This window comes from Pelodiscus sinensis, chromosome 14, assembly GCF_049634645.1.
Source record: "Pelodiscus sinensis isolate JC-2024 chromosome 14, ASM4963464v1, whole genome shotgun sequence".
In the NCBI taxonomy this organism is placed as follows: domain Eukaryota; kingdom Metazoa; phylum Chordata; order Testudines; family Trionychidae; genus Pelodiscus; species Pelodiscus sinensis.
In genome coordinates this window covers 7321530-7338604 of record NC_134724.1, presented here as the reverse complement: position 1 = coordinate 7338604, position 17075 = coordinate 7321530, and the positions used below count along the sequence as shown (strand labels likewise).

Sequence of the window (17075 nt, the reverse complement as noted above, 5' to 3'; positions counted from 1 at the left end):
AAAAAAATAAGTCTTGAGTTTGGAGTGCCTTTTTTTTTTTTAATGACTAAAGCTTGAGCAGCCTGATGATCCCAAAGAAGCGTATTCAGACATGACATGATGATTAGCAAGATTGGTGCAAGGGGAAGATACCAGCCAGTGGACCACTGGGGTAAAAAGACAGACCAAATAACCCATCCCGTTTCAAAAAACTTATAATACATGTGTTTAGTGTCCCTGTCCTGTGTCTCTAGCAAGGAGGAATTCTTATCATTCCTTTTCATACTGATGGCTTCGGAACCATAGGAACCAGAAATCAATTAGCATCCTAAAACAATGACAATGCGTGTTGAGGGGGGAACCTTCTTTCACTGACTGCTTGGGAATCCTGCACACGCAGATGGAGGGGCCTGGCTACCATTCATACAAGAATTCTCTGATTTCCAGTTCAGCTAGAATCCGCCATAGAATGCCAATATTTGGACTGAGGGCTTATCTTCACTGCCATGGAGACCGACACTGCAGCAGTCGACCTTCCTGTAATTGATAGTAAAGACCTCCCTCTGTGGGGCAGCCCCAGAAAAACCAAGTGAAGTATGTCAACTCCAGCAATGTAATTGTTGAAGCTGGAATTGCAAATCTTACATCGATTTTCTCTGCCAGTGTAGACTGGGCCTCAGGGTTGTCTCTCTCTCTCTGTATGTATGTGTGTATGTATATGTGTGTGTGTGTAGATATATATATATACAGGCAGTCCCCGGGTTACGTACAAGATAGGGACTGTAGGTTTGTTCTTAAGTTGAATTTGTATGTAAGTCAGAACTGGTACATATTGTAGGGGAAACTCTAGCCAAACATTTCTCCAGAGCTCAGTTTTATTCTCCCACACCTCACTTCCCTCAGTCCTTTGTTCTCAAGCTGAGGTGTCTGCTGAGAAAAGCCGCTCCGCGTCTTCCTGGTCTGCTGGTGGGGACACTAGCTTCGCGTCTCCCTGGTCTGCTGTGGGGAAGCAGCTAGTGCGGGGTTGCCTCACCCCGTTTGTAAGTAGGGATCCGATGTAAGTCGTATCCATGTAACCCGGGGACTGCCTGTATATATAAACTTTTCCTGTGGGACGATAGATGATGTCACTCTGCATCACCGTGCCCCCAACTCCAATCCCAGAAAATGTTTCCCACCCAAATGTTTCCCTTCCCTGCTGACCGGCCTCTTCATCTTCAGCTTCACCAGCTGCAGCCTTTCCAGGCCTGTATGCAGGGAGGATGTGAAGGGTATGAATACATCCCCTCCCATGGTACTCCAAGTAAGGTGAAGCTAGGGCGGCATGTTACCCCAGTCCCCTTCCGCTGTGCTCTGGGGCAGGGCGGAAGCTGCGAGTCACACTGCCCCGGGAGCCATGCAGCCTCTCCCCTTGAGGTGGAAGCTATGAGCCTCAAGACATCCTCCCTCCCTGTATCCCCTCGGCCAAGACCCTTCACCTCAGCCCCCTCAGACTCCTAGGTCGGCAGGAGAGCCGGTGGCCCAACCCTACCCACCAGCAGGGGGTAGGAGCTGGGGCCGAGAGGGGGAAGAATGGCAAGAGAGAACCAGGGCGGACTGGAGGGGGAGGAGGGTTGAGAAAGCCAGGGCCATTTCCTCCCTGGTAGCCAGGGGAAGGAGGGAGAGTTGGGGTGGCTTCAGCCCTAGGCCCTCCCCAGCCAAGGGTAGGGTTGGCAAGTGTAGCGAGTAGGGGGTGCAGCCCAATAGTGATCCATAAGTGGTTCTTTAATGTATCCGCTGCAGCTTGTTGAGGCACATCATTTTAAAACAGTGTGGGTTAATTATTAACCAGTCAGGATGCTTTTACTATGTTATTAACCAATTGCAGATGAGAAAATAATAATTTTTGATCAGTCATTTTGCTGTGATAATTATATAGATACACTAAAAAATGTGCCTGTCATCCTATTTCAGTGGAAATATATAGTACTATAGTAAAAGAAATAATGAATTCACATGACTGTGGCTCTTTTGGGTAATGCTGATTGCTAATTTGTGTCCTGAACCACTGTGGTCTTAGACTTTAGTCCATAACCCCTTGGAGTTGTGTCTCCTATTCCTTGTCTGCTTGGTTTTGGCAAAAGAGGAATCAGGAGGAGGGAGGAGCTCTGGTAATTTTCTCTTCCTCTCTGCTTTAAAGGGACAGACTTGTTTCTTGTGCTTTTCTATTCATCGCAGTGGGCTCCCATCTTTCTGAAGTGCAGCTAATTAAAGCCACAGTGAACTGTTTCATAAAAAGGCTTTTCTTATCCATGAACTCTTAAGTTTCTATAGTGCTGAATGCACACCCTGCATGTTACTTAATTCTGATACCCAAATTGGAAACTGCCAGGCCGATTGAGTTATCTCAACAGTCTGGAGTATGTAACCATCCAACCCTGCCCTTGCTGCCTTTGTGTGTTTGTCAAATCGATACTTTTTTATCACAGCTGATAAACAGAGGAGCCACTATCACCATTTTGGAAAGTGTGGGGGTCACATGAGGGATTACGTGAGTGCCTGGGACTTCTCAAGCACTGATTTCATGCAGAAGAGGTGTACATTGGAACGCACTCGACACTGCTGTTCAATGTCTGTCGTTATTTTATGGTTTTTAGCACTGACTGCCACGGAGAGCGATGGGACGTTGCTAATGGAACAGTATGTCCCGTGCCACATCTGTGCAAGTTCTAGAACACAGGAGAAAGAGCTGCCTGACAAAGTGGAAGATGAGCAGTACTTCAACATGGAGGATTGTGTTCTGACTGCTATAGAACAGGATTATATCACATGTCCTCGTCACCCTAATATCCCAGTTTCTCTACAAGAGCTGGTCCCAGAGCTCTTCATGACAGATTTTCCAGCCAGGTAATGTTACTTGGCAGTCATTGATTGGACTTCTATGAATAATTCAGTTTGCATTTCTTGCAGCTCACTTCTACCAAAGGTCTCGACCCTGGATGTGGAGACAAATTCATCTACCCATGACTCCCAGCCATGTCATTGTATCCTAGTCTGCATCTGCCTATATAGTCATTACATCTGCTTACGCAGTCACTGTGCACTCTCAGTATCTGACTCATCCCCTTATAATGTCTCCTGAGATTCCTGTGGAATGATGTGAAAGTCACTTTTGAAAAGTGATCCTGGTCTCTGCTTTCCCTGATGATGTGTTCTGACCCAGGGCTTGGTGCAATATGACTTTTTCAGGGTCCTTGTTATGTATAAAATGGGAGATTTTTAATAGTGCACTAACAATATAAGGTGCTGCAAAATGCCCATTCAAATCTGCATTTGAATATCCATATTATTTGGGCATGTTTTGATTTGGGGATTAGCTACAATGTTCAAACTTGGATTCAAACTTCCCCCAGTTCAGATTTGTTCAGAGCCAAGGTTTTAATTTGGAAGCCAGGAGTGGGTTACTGAAATGAGTTAATTTCAGCCACTAGCCCTTACATGGCCTGTGTACAGTGAATTACTTCTGACTGTTACCAGTGATCAATTACTGGTGACACTTGCTTAAGTTGCAGTTTGCTCTTGTGGGATGATATAAAACATGTAGCACCAGCAGCAGATTCAGGGGCTTTGGCTGAAAATCAGAGAGACTTTTTCTTTTTTGCAAGAAGTCCTGTACTCTCTAAAAGGCCGTGCTGTCCCTGACAGAAACTATTTAACTACTTCTCTAGAAGGATTGATTCCTGTACCCTGTAATTGGCTTGGATAGCACAGTTTCCTTCCTTGAGAAAATTAAAGCATTTTTTGCTATCGAAAGCATATTTGACCCAGCAGAAAGTGGGCATCAACTCAAATCTGCTGTAGGAAATGATGATTTTTCCTGAAGTTTATACAGAGACCAAAATCCTAGACCTTGGTCCCCCAAAATCTATCCTACGTTTCCCTTTCTTCAGGAAAACGTTAATCCTCTAATTAATGGAGCCTATTCTCAATTACTAATGCATTTTACAAACCTAATAATGAATGAGACTGGGAGAACCGATGCTTTAAAAAAAGAAAAGTACCAGTGGCACAGTTTTTTTCCCTCATGCCCTTACATGAATCTGAACTACTTGGTAGTTCAGGCCTTTATCTCCTTCATATATATCTGTTGGTTTTTGCTTTATTGCTGCTTCCCAATTCCTCTGCTGTTTTTACCCAACCACGAGTCTAAAACTTTACCCTTTTCCTCATGCTTTTCACCCTCTCCAAACGAGACCCTATCCCATTCGTACTCACTTCTTGTGTTGGGGCATTGAAGACAGGAAAGAAAATCTCCCAAAGGATTAGAGGGTAGGCAGGTTTATCTCCCAAGCTTGTCGGGGAAGTCACCAGGAGAGCATGAGGTTGGATCAAAAAGTTTTGCAGGGCTAAGTTAGGGATTAGATAAGCATTCCATATGGGGGATGATTTTCTGTAAATGCATCTCTGTCTCCCTGTCAGACAGGCCTTCCTTTTAACTCAAAGGCCATTCCAAGTTCCATATGAATTTGTAACCAATATTTGATGCATTGTGTACCAAAGCACATACAAGAAAAGGAGGGCTTGCCATAACCTTCCACAGAATCAGTGGAAAGCTTGGAGGAACCTGTTTCATTTTGATTTTTGAGGCCCTCTCCAGAATGAACTAATTTAGGTTTCCACATGCTGTCAGATGCAGTGTTTATTTTTCTGGGTGTCTCCTGTAAAGGAGCTGAGCTCCTGACTCACTCACAGGAACTCATTTCATTAACAATATTGTGGTTGAGATGCTCTGACCTATGAGGCACAAGGAGGACCTGGAAGATTGTTAATATTTCAACTTATGAAGAAAGTTAGGAGGCCTTTTTGTGTCCAGTCTGGCATATGTGACCCTGGATGTCTTCCTCGAGGCTGTTATATGCTTTAGGGGGAAGGGGAGGAGCGTCAGAATCTAGGAACAGATTTAAGGGAGAAGCAGACATTTTTATTCCCATGCTTCAATTAAACTGATGAGTTCCATTTAACTAAGGTCTGTTGCTCGTAATGTGGAACATCTGCTTTCATGCAGTTCACAGGCACCAGTGAACACACATACTTAATGCAAAAAGATCCAGAGTCATGAAGTTTCACCTGGATTTGACGTGAAACCTCTAACTAGCCATTGAAATGTTCACACTGGCCCTTACGATGAAACCGGGCTGAGTTCTTCTTTTTCATCAAGCCCATCAACAGCCATCATTCGCCTGATCCTAGGGCAAATGTTTTACATGGCTCTGTTAATAAATGGCCCCGTATGTGTGACTGTATCTAAGACGGGCACTCCATGGGCTCTAGGAAGTAAAAAAATCCACTCTTACTAATTAGCATTTAAATGTCTGAGGTTCCTTCATAAAGACATCTGGGAACTTAAATAGCAGTCCTGTGCCCTTTAAGGCTCATGCTGTCTGTATGACTCAGATCTTTCTACTGGGCATGGGCAGAGCTCTGAGGACTCTATCCAGCTACTGCCTGAGCTCCTAACATTTTCACTGAGTTGCGTGATTTCAAATAAATCTTTTTAACAGCCGGTGTTCCTTTCTCCAGGTAGTTTTAATGGGTCATTCTGGATAAACTTGCCAACATTGTGGCATGTGGGCCCTCATCAGGGGTGTCATTTGTTAGAGTTTTATTTGACCAGTCCAACAAGGCAAGTGGAAATGTTTGATGTCAGAGAGGCTGTAAAAGCTGTCTCAGGGAGGGTGTGAAAATGATGAATTGCTGCCTGGTAAAAGCTGGCTGGTTAGCATAATGAGATTTCAGCACACCGTCCAGTCCTGCTGGAAGGCAGAGGAAGTAAAAACCTATAAAATTGACCATACACTGTCCAAATCAGCTGGATTTACCTCATCAGACTAGACACAGAGCTTGGCACCTTGCCGGCTTTCGGGATCTTGTTGGCTGGCAATGAGAAATGTTTGTCTTAGTGAACACCCCATTTTTCAGGTTTGCCCACATCGCTCTTCCTTGTGAGAAACATGCCATATCTACTGGCCTGTAAAATATCTAAAGACAACAAAATGACTTTTGCGGTCCCGCCTTTTCAGTGGCAGCCTTTTATTGAGATGAAAATCTTTAAAAAGTGTGAAAAGAATCAGATGAAATGTACAAATTACAGTTCCTTTCAGCGTTTTTATTTTTACATTTCTGGCAGACTGTTTCTGGAAAATAGTAAACTAGACTACAGTGAAAATGAAAGCAATGTTCTTGGCCAGGGTGGAAGTGGAACCATTATCTATCAGGCAACATACCAAGGAAAACCAGTGGCGGTGAAGAGATATCAGATTAAGAAATGCAAGAGTTCTCCTAATTCGGCAACAGGTACAGTTCACAGTACGCATGTGGGGGTATGTTCTTTAAATCTGCTCTGTCTGCAGTGAACTTATAAGCTATGATTGAATTGTCTTCAGTCTGCCAAGGGCTGGCAGCACCTATTTAAATACAGCTTTCCAATATACAGCAAAACTTGTAAGGAAAGAAGATTAATGTATTTAAAGAAAGCCTTTATGAGTACATCTCCACAGCAAACAATTATAAAACCTGGGGCAGCAGATCTCAGAGCCTGGGCCAGTTGACTTAGGGTCACCGAGCTTGCATTACAAGACTAATAATAGCAGTGTAGACGTTCCTGCTCGGGCCAGAGCCTGGTCTCTGAAACCTGGTGATGAAGGGAGAGGGCTTCAGTCTGAGCCCAAATGCCTACACTGCTATTTCTAGCTCCACAGCATGAGCCCGCGTCAGGTGACAGGCTCTGAGATGTACCCCTGCAGGGGTTTGCACAGTGTAGGCATGCCCAATGAAAACATGCATAAGAAAGGAAGTACAGAAGCCAGGCGAATTGTCGTTGGCACATGATGCGCTTCTGCAGTTGGAGTCTGAATTTGGATTCCCTGTCCTTCACGTGCTGGCCAGCAGGGGGCTGGGAGTGCTAGCAAAGCAGAGCCTCAGTTTGGGGAAGAAGACAGACTCTCACTTCTCTCCCTAATCTATCCTCCTTGTGACTCATAACCTCAGCCATCCAGCTGTAGCGCAACGGTTTTATAAACAAGGCACTGTGCTAGGACTCAGGAGAGCTGCCTTCCATTTCCAGCTATGACCTTGGCCGTCATTAGATCAATCTGTACTTCAGTTCTCCACCTTTGAAATGGGTTGGTGATACTACTTGCATCTTTTCTACTTAGACTGTCAGCTTTTGGGGGCAGGACTGTCTCTCGTGAGTCTGTACAGCACCTAGCACTTGGCTCACGTGGGACCTCTACCTACTAACTCAGTCATTATATATCCTCAAAGCCAGGCCTGCTCTGAGGTGCTCCTTTCACTGGGACTGATAGTGAGTCCTAGAAGTTAAACATGGAAAAGGTCAGTTAGATCGTCTAGTCAATCCCATGGGGGCTAGTACGGTGAGCCTACCAGCACTTTGGCCAATTTAGTTTTCGATCTCAAGTTCTGGGGCTTCCATCATTGCCCTTGGGAGGCTAATTCAAAGCCATGGAGACAGGAAGAGAGCACCTCACTCGGCTCGCTCCTGGCTTTAAAGGGGAAGCACAAAATGCCTCTGTAAGCTATGGAGGATCACAGCTACTGCACTAATGGCATGTGCCCTTTGGACAGACCAGGTCTATCAGCCTAGCCATGAGTGGCCTCTGCTTTCCCTTAACACAGGACGGTTATTGTGCACAGTTCTTGTGCTGGAGATGTAGTCAGAGGGGCAAGTCGATTCCCCTTTTTATTTTCTATAATAGTAACGTGATGCTTATATATTACTGACTCCCTGCTCTGAAGAGTATAGGGAAGGATTTTCAAAAGCTCTTACTTTATGGAGGATCATGAGTCCCATTGACTTTTAGTGGGTCTTATACTCCTAAGTCATGTATGAGATTTTTGAAATCCCATGCCCAGTTGCTTCCTGTTGCACTCGTGTAACTCCCACTGCCAGAGCAATAATGCCTCTTAGCTAGTTAAGTGAGGGAGGGCATGGCCCAAAGCACCATAATCAGAATAAGCAAAGACATTGCTTCCTGCAGTCGTTTTCACAGCTCTTAGGATCCTATGAACAGTTCTTCTTCGAGTGGTTGCTCATGTCCATTCGAAGTAGGTGTGCGCGCCGCGTGCACCACGTCTTCCGGAGCGTTTTCCCTAGCGGTACCCATAGCGCCGGCGGGGCGCCCCCTGGAGTGGCGCTGCCATGGTGGGGCATAAGTACCCCTGCCGGCGCTGCCCCACCTCAGTTCCTTCTTACCGCCGTGTCGGTCGTTGGAGCGTTTCTCTCTCTCTATAGCTGTTAGGCTTAGATAGTTAATGGTTCCCGTTTCTCACATTGTAAATAGTTGTGTAGTTAGATAGTTAGGTTTTTTGTTTTTGTTCCTTCCCCCCTTGGGGGTAAGGAATGCCAGGGCCGCAAGGCTTCAAGGTGTGCGCTGACTGCGGGAAGTTTATGCCCAGGGGCGACCCACACGACAGCTGTCTTAAGTGTCTGGGTGAGGCTCATTTGGCAATTGCCTGCAAAATCTGCAAGTCTTTCAAGCCTCGTCCGAGGAAAGAAAGAGTTTCCCGCTTGAAGCTTCTCCTCATGGAGACGGCGCTTCAGCCGGCACTGCCAGACCAGCCTGCGGTGCACAGCGCACAAGCCTCTACGCGCGAGACCGCACACCGGCACCGGGCATCGACGTCAAGATCCCGGCACCGGTCTCACTCTCTACCATCTAAGAAGGTGAAGAAGTCCCGGGGCAGGTCTCCATCTAAGAAGCCGACGTCGGCTGGACACCGCACCGGCAGTTCACCGTGTTTCCCCTCCGGTGCACCGTCGGCACCGAGGGGGTCTAGTGAGCCCTGGTCGCCTGCCCTCTCATCGCCCATCTACGCCGGACACCTTTGAAGCGGCGCAGGTCCTAATAAGTCTTACAACCTCCCCGCCGTTGTCGGTTGACTCGGACAGGTCGAGGTCGCCCCCGGTGCAAGCTCGGAGGGCACCGCTGTCGCCCATGCATGGCTAGGGTCGGCATGCTACAGTGGCTTATGCGTCGGGACCAACCCCGGTGGGGTCGGCTCCCGCTACTACTACGGCACTCTTCACGACACCGAATCGTCATTCTCAGGGAGCGTCGAGCCATGGCAGATCGTTGCTCTCCAAGTTGCCAGAGCCCCGCTTGGCCGTACCGGTGCCATACCCCCATGGCCATGTGGCCTCCCAGGAGTCGGCGTCCGTCTCCGTGCCGTCATCGGCACCGGCATCGACCCAGTAGTCTACCCAGGTACCGGGCCTGGGCACCCCGGTACCGTTTCAATCGGGCACGACTCAGTCGGCATCGAGTCTGAGCACCTCAGTGCCGTAGCTGCTGGCCACGCAATCGGCACTGGGCCTAATCACCCCGGTGCCGCAGCTGCTGGCCACACTATCGACACCGGGCCTGACCATCCCGATGCTGCAGCTTCAGTTGGTGCAACCGGCACCGGGCCTGGGCACCCCGGTACCACAGCTGCACGCGGCGCACCCGGCACCGGGCCTAGGCACCCCGGTGCCACAACTCCAGGCATTGCAACTGACACCGAGCCTGAGCACCTCGGTGCCGCAGTTACTGGCGACGCAGCCGGCACCGGGCCTAGGCACCCCGGTGCCACAAACGGTGCAGCCGGCACCGAGCCTGAGCACCTCGGTGCCGCAAATGACGTCGCAAACGGCACCAGGCTTGGGTACCCTGGTGCCGCAGGTTCTGATGGGGCAGCCGGCACCGGGCCTGGGCACCCCGGTGCCACAGTTGACTGCTTCAGCAGAGTTCGCCGCTCCGGGTCTGGGTCCCCCGGTGCCGCAGTTATCAGCGGCCCTTACGGCACCGGACATGGGTCCCCCGGTACCTCAGACGGCACGTCCTTGCCGCGCCCACGCGGGCAAGCCGGAGTCGATGGCCAAGTTTGCACCGCACTCCTCGTCGGCTCCCCCTTGGCCTGAATCCAATTACTCTTCAGATTTGGACGTGGTGTTGGTGCAGTCAGGGTCTTCTGGAGCTTCCTCGACCCACAGGTCCAGATCCAGGCACCGGAGGGACCGCAACCAGCAGATGTGGCCCCCTCATCCGCAGTGGCCCTTTTGGACTCCCTTGGCCTATCATCAGTGGCAGGGACAACCACCACCTTCTATGGGGTCGGAGGCTTCAGGGCACCATTCCCGCCCCTCTGCATCCCTGTCTAGGGCCCCCCCCCACCCCTCTTCGAGTGCCGCAACAGGATCCTGCGGCACCGCAGCCACCAGTACTGGAGACAGGCCCTCCGGAAGTTCAGAACGTCCAACCGGCTCCGCAGTTGGTCACGACCGCTCCCCTGTTGATTCAGGAGTCGTCGTCGTCATCCTCCCCCGATGAGGCACTGGCAGACCCAGCACCCGGGCTACCATCAATGGATGCCAGAGCACATCAGGACCTCCTGCAGCGCCTGGCTTCCAACCTGGCTGTCCCAGTTGAGCCCATAATCGAGGATACCGATCCAATGGTAGACATCCTCACTGAGGACACCCCTGCGCGCTTCGCTCTACCGCTCAATAAAACTGTTTCAAAAATTACTAATGCCCTGTGGCAAACGCCAGCAACTCTGACTCCCACCCAAAAAGGGGTAGAAAGGCGTTATTTCGTCACAAATTTCTTTACTCCCAGCCCATTCCGGGATCATTGGTCATTCAGGCCGCGGCCCAAAAAGAAAGGCTTCCCCAGCCCGGGCCTTCACCGAAGGCAAGGGAGCCTAAGAAGCTGGACATGCAGCTCCGTATCGCTAACCAACAGGTGATGCTGAGCAGGTATGCTTTCGACACCTGGCAGGCGGTCGAAAAATTTAGAGACCGACTCCCGATGGAGGACCGCCAGGAGTTTGCAGCTATGACTTCCGAGGGTAAAGTCATTACTTGAACTGCCCTCCAAGCGGCTTTGGACACCGTGGACTCGGCAGCTCGCACCATGGTGACGGGTGTCGTTATGCGCCGTGGAGCGTGGCTCCACGTCTCGGGGATTCCCTCGGACGTGCAGCACACCATACAGGACTTGCCCTTTGAAGGGAAGGCCTTGTTCTTGGAGCACACAGATTCCAGGCTCCATACCCTAAAGGACACTAGGTCAACTTTGAAGTCCTTAGGCATACATACACCAGCCACGCAGCGGTGACAACTGCCGTATAGGCAACAGGGTAGAGCGCAGCCCCATGTCCCCCGTGGGGATTTCTGGAGGTGCCACTCCCGGGCCTCCGGTGGAGGTTCCGGGGCGGCTGCGCACCCTCAAGGGCCTAGGGGTCGACGTCGTCGCCCCAGGTCAGATTCCCAGCGGGCAGGTCCCCACGGCCCTTCCAATCAGGGCAAGCCTCAATTTTGATAAAGAGTCCCGTACCAGTCTGCCACCCTGGCCCCCCGTTTGGGGCCCGGCTTTCCCGTTTTGCCCAGGCATGGGCCCGAATAACATCAGATGCCTGGGTCCTGAACATTGTACATACGGGCTATTCTATCCCGTTCCTGGGCCCACCGCCTTCAAAACCCTCTACCCTGTCCCTAATAAGGGACACCCCTCACGAACACATCCTATTTCAGAAAGTGGGGGCACTCCTTGAAAAAGGAGCAATAGAAAAGGTTCCCCCGCATCTGCGGGGCAAGGGGTTCTACTCCCGTTATTTTGTCGTCCCAAAACCAAAAGGGGGAGTTCGTCCTATCCTGGACCTTCGATACTTAAACAAGGCGGTGGTAAAACACAAGTTCAGAATGGTGACTTTAGCCTTGGTCATCCCAGTGCTACAAATGGGCGACTGGTACGCGACTCTCGATCTAAAGGACGCCTACTTCCATGTGGCTATCAGGCCCAGTCACAGGAGGTTCCTCCGGTTTATGGTGGGCCGTTATCATTTTCAGTTCACGGTACTCCCCTTTGGGTTATGTACTGCACCAAGGGTATTCACAAAATGTATGGCTGTGGTTGCCGCCTTTCTGCACAATCGAGGGGTACACGTGTTCCCGTACCTCGACGATTGGTTAATCCGAGGTCGCTCGTACGAGCAGGTAGAAGCTCATGTATCACTCATAAGAGCTCTCTTCCTAAGGTTAGGGCTCGTGATAAATGTCGAGAAGTCATCCCTCACCCCCTCCCAGAGCATAGAGTTTGTGGGAGCCCTCCTCGATGCGAAGGTGGCAAGAGCGTTCCTGCCCCACAGCAGGTTCCTCTCCATAGTGGAGCTGATTTCAGAACTAACCCGGTCCCCCATCACGACTCCTCGGGTCTGCTCCAGGCTCCTGGGCCATATGGCGGCATGCACTTACACGGTGCGACATGCCAGGATGAGGATGAGACCCCTGCAGAGTTGGCAAAGGCCTTCTGCCAGTCCAAGGGTCTTTGGGACTCCATAGTTACAGTGCCCCTGGACATTCTGGACTCCCTACTCTGGTGGACCCAGGAAACCGTGGTGCGCAGCAGGGTTCCCTTCAACGCCCTTCCCCCCTCGCTGACGCTGGTCACCGATGAGTCCGAGCTGGGATGGGGAGCACACCTCGGGTGCCACAGAACTCAGGGCCTCTGGTCCCTTTCCGAACGGTCCCTGCACATCAACGTCCGGGAACTGCGGGCGGTGAGGAGGGCCTGCGAAGCATTCCTGCCTAGGTTCTCCCACCGCTCATCCTGGTACGTATGGACAACACTGCAGCGGTTTTCTACCTCAACAAGCAGGGTGGGGCGCGTTCGCCACCCCTATGCAAGGAGGCCCTGCGTCTATGGCACCTGTGTGTCACGCACAATATCACGCCTCAGGCGGAGTACCTCCCTGGGTGCAAAAACCTGCTAGCAGACACACTGAGCAGATCCTTTGGAGCCCGTGAGTGGTCGCTCAAGGACTCTGTCCTCAGCCAAGTTTTCCGCAGGTGGGGCTATCCCCACCTAGACCTGTTTGCCTCGGCACGCAATGCGAAGTGCGGGAACTACTGTTCCCTGCTGGGGCTGGGGGAATATTCCCCGGGGGGATGCCCTGACGACCGTGTGGCCAAAGGGCATTCTCTAGGCTTTTCCCCCATTTCCACTAGTTTCCAGGGTTTTGACCAGAGCGAGAACTTTCAGGTCCTCGATCATCCTCATAGCCCCCAGGTGGCCCAGGCAGTTCTGGTTCCCCATCCTGGTGGAAATGCTGACCCAAGACCCTATAGCACTCCCTCCAGTTCGAGATCTGCTAACCCAACCTTGGGACGGAGGGGTAATGGTTCACCCGGATCTCCGGTCTCTTCACCTAACGGCCTGGTTTATCCATGGTTGAACCAACCAGAAAGGGAATGTTCCCGACAGGTACAGATGGTGCTCCTTAGCAGCAGGAAGCCCTCTACTAGACGGTCGTACGCTGCCAAGTGGCGGCACTTCTCGTCTTGGGCGTCCTGGAGAGGAGTACAGCCGTCCTCGGCCCCTATTCCAACTATTCTCGACTATCTCTTTCAACTCCATTCTTCTGGCCTGTCCTTTTCTTCTATTAAAGTCCATGTGGCATCTCTCTCTGCCTTCCATGTTGGTACGGCAGGAACCTCTCTTTTTTCTAACCAGGTGGTTAAAAGGTTTCTTACTGGTTTGGAGAAATTGTACCCCTCGGTGAGGGCTCCATACCCTGAATGGAACCTCAACCTGGTCCTTCACAGGCTGATGTCCCCTCCTTTCGAGCCTTTGGCTACATGCTCACTAAGGCACCTTTCATTGAAGGTTGCTTTCATAGTAGCCATTACGTCTGCTAGAAGGGTATCAGAGTTAAGGGTGCTGACTATAGAGCCGCCCTACCTTGTTTTTTCACATGATAACGTAAGGCTACGGCCTCATCCAACCTTCCTCCCGAAGGTGGTTTCTCCTTTTCACCTATCTCAGGAGATTTATTTACCGGTGTTCTTCCCTAAACCTCACGCATCCCCTAAGGAGCGTGTTCTACACTCCCTGGATGCCAAGCGAGCGCTGGCTTTTTATATTGACCGAACCAAGCCCTTCTGTAAATCCCAACAATTGTTCGTTGCATTTCATAGAATCATAGAATCATAGGACTGGAAGGGACCTCAAGAGGTCATCGAGTCCAGCCCCCCGCCCTCAAAGCAGGACCACGCTCCGTCTACACCATCCCTGACAGATGTCTATCTAACCTGTTCTTAAATATCTCCAGAGAGGGAGATTCCACCACCTCCCTTGGCAATTTATTCCAATATTTGACCACCCTGACAGGAATTTTTTCCTAATGTCCAATCTAAACCTCCCCTGCTGCACTTTAAGCCCATTACTCCTTGTCCTGTCCTCAGAAACCAAGAGGAACAAATTTTCTCCTTCCTCCTTGTGACACCCTTTTAGATATTTGAAAACCGCTATCATGTCCCCCCTTAATCTTCTTTTTTCCAAACTAAACAAGCCCAGTTCATGAAGCCTGGCTTCATAGGTCATGTTCTCTAAACCTTTAATCATTCTTGTTGCTCTTCTCTGTACCCTTTCCAATTTCTCCACATCTTTCTTGAAATGTGGCGCCCAGAACTGGACACAGTACTCCAGCTGAGGCCTAACTAGTGCAGAGTAGAGCGGCAGAATGACTTCACGAGTTTTGCTTACAACACATCTGTTGATACAATCTAAAATCATATTTGCTTTTTTTGCAACAGCATCACACTGTTGACTCATATTCAACTTGTGGTCCACTATGACCCCTAGATCCCTTTCCGCCATGCTCCTTCCTAGACAGTCGCTTCCCATCTTGTATGTATGGAACTGATTGTTCCTTCCTAAGTGGAGCACTTTGCATTTCTCTTTATTAAACCTCATCCTGTTTACCTCTGACCATTTCTCTAACTTGCTAAGGTCATTTTGAATTATGTCCCTATCCTCCAAAGAAGTTGCAACCCCACCCAGTTTGGTATCATCTGCAAACTTAATAAGCGTACTCTCTATCCCAATATCTACATCATTGATGAAGATATTGAACAGTACGGGTCCCAAAACAGACCCTTGAGGAACTCCACTTGTTATGCCTTTCCAGCAGGATTTAGCACCGTTAACAACAACTCTCTGACTACGGTTATCCAGCCAATTATGCACCCACCTTATCGTGGCCCTATCTAAGTTATATTTGCCTAGTTTATCAATAAGAAGATCATGCGAGACCGTATCAAATGCCTTACTAAAGTCTAGGTATATGACATCCACCGCTTCTCCCTTTTCCACAAGGCTCGTTATCCTATCAAAGAAAGCTATCAGATTAGTTTGGCATGACTTGTTCTTCACAAACCCATGCTGGCTATTCCCTATCACTTTATTACCTTCCAAGTGTTTGCATATGATTTCCTTAATTACCTGCTCCATTATCTTCCCTGGGACAGACGTTAAACTGACCGGTCTGTAGTTTCCTGGGTTGTTCTTATTCCCCTTTTTATAGATGGGGATAAGGGAAAAGGTTCACCTATTTCCACGCAAAGGTTATCAAGATGGGTGGTGCAATGTATAGCAGAGTGTTATCAACTGGCTGGAAAAACCCCACCCAGGGTGAAGGCACACTCTACCAGGGTGCAGGCGTCCTCGGTAGCCTTTGGTGCCCAAATACCTATCTCAGAAATTTGCAGGGCAGCCACCTGGTCTTCCCTCCACACGTTTGCAACACATTATGCGCTACCTTAACAGGCCAGGGAGGATGCAAGGGTGGGCTCTGCAGTCCTTGAATCTGTGATATAAATATGTAAATATATAGATCTGGTTGTCTTTGTTCGGGGTTGGTGACTTGTCACTGTTTATTTGTTCAAATAAATCTGTTATTGTTCACCTTCCTTTATGACTCTGGTGCTATGACTGTTCCGACCCCTCCTCCTTGGGGTTAGCTTGGTAGTCACCTACTTCGAATGGACATGAGCAACCACTCGAAGAAGAAAAGAACTGTTACTTACCTGTAACTGTTGTTCTTCGAGATGTGTTGCTCATGTCCATTCGACTCCCACCCTACCTCCCCTTCGTCAGAGTATCCAGCAAGAAGGAACTGAGGTGGGGCAGCGCCGGCAGGGGTACTTATGCCCCGCCATGGCGGCGCCACGCCATGGCGGCGCCACTCCACGGGGCGCCCTGCCGGTGCTACGGGTACCGCTAGGGAAAACGCTCCGGAAGACGTGGTGCACGCGGCGCGCACACCTACTTCGAATGGACATGAGCAACACATCTCGAAGAACAACAGTTACAGGTAAGTAACCGTTCTTTTTTAGCTTTTGGGAAAACCACAGACACTGCATTACTTGGCTCACTTGTTACGGTGCCGCGTGCTGACGTGAAAGGCTTGTGTGTTTTACTAGATACCATGCTGAAGCACTTGCGAGCTATGGATGCCATGAAGAATTTCTCGGAGTTCCGTCAGGAAGCCAGCATGCTCCACTCCTTGCAACACCCCTGCATTGTTTCCTTGATTGGGATTAATATCCATCCTCTCGGCTTTGCTTTAGAGTTGGCCCCCTTGGGAAGTCTCACAACTGTGTTGTCTGGAAAGTCCAAAGGTAACAGCTAAACGTGCACCCTGAAAATAATGCAATCCCCATATCACAGTGTGAGCAGATGGCCTGAAACACTGAAGCTATTTTTTGAGAAGTAGAGAAAGAAAATGTTTTTTCCAAGTTGGGTAGGCAGTAATGGAATTTCTCTCATGCTGAGATTTTGGCAGGCTCTCATGAAAACTGCCATTTGGACTGAGCAATCTATCTAAGACATTTATATGCCAATTCCCGTTAAAATTAATGGGAATTGGCTGTCCAAATCTCATTTTAATTCTGCACGTGCAATTTCCTCCTGAAAATCAGATATTTTGAGATCTAAATGCTATTCTAGTACCTATAATTTTGTTAAATTAATGGCATAAAATCCAGAAATGGGATTAGACCCCTTTAACAACTTGGCCCCATCTGTATATCAGCACTTTGTCTAGTTTCAGCCCAACATTTAATTTTACAAGAGCGTTATGAACTACTGAAATTAAGCGGTTCATAGTAAGGGATTCAAATTAACCTGGCAGAATTCTGTAAGGTGAACTGTGCCAATTCACATCATCCCATTCAGAGTAACATGTTAAGAAGTAGATTGTCATCCTTATGAAAATTT

The 17075-nt window shown here is 49.4% G+C and overlaps 1 protein-coding gene across 5 annotated transcripts in view; it reads left to right on the top strand.

Moving 5' to 3' along the window:
* Positions 1-17075, top strand: part of LRRK1 (leucine rich repeat kinase 1) — a 149119-nt gene that overhangs the window by 104441 nt on the left and 27603 nt on the right. For all 5 annotated transcript variants that reach the window (XM_075896927.1, XM_075896928.1, XM_014576607.3 and 2 more), the window contains 3 exons: positions 2616-2865; positions 6146-6312; positions 16280-16477. In XM_075896927.1, the coding sequence (XP_075753042.1) occupies positions 2616-2865; positions 6146-6312; positions 16280-16477 (615 nt within the window). The remainder of the gene's footprint in view (positions 1-2615; positions 2866-6145; positions 6313-16279; positions 16478-17075) is intronic.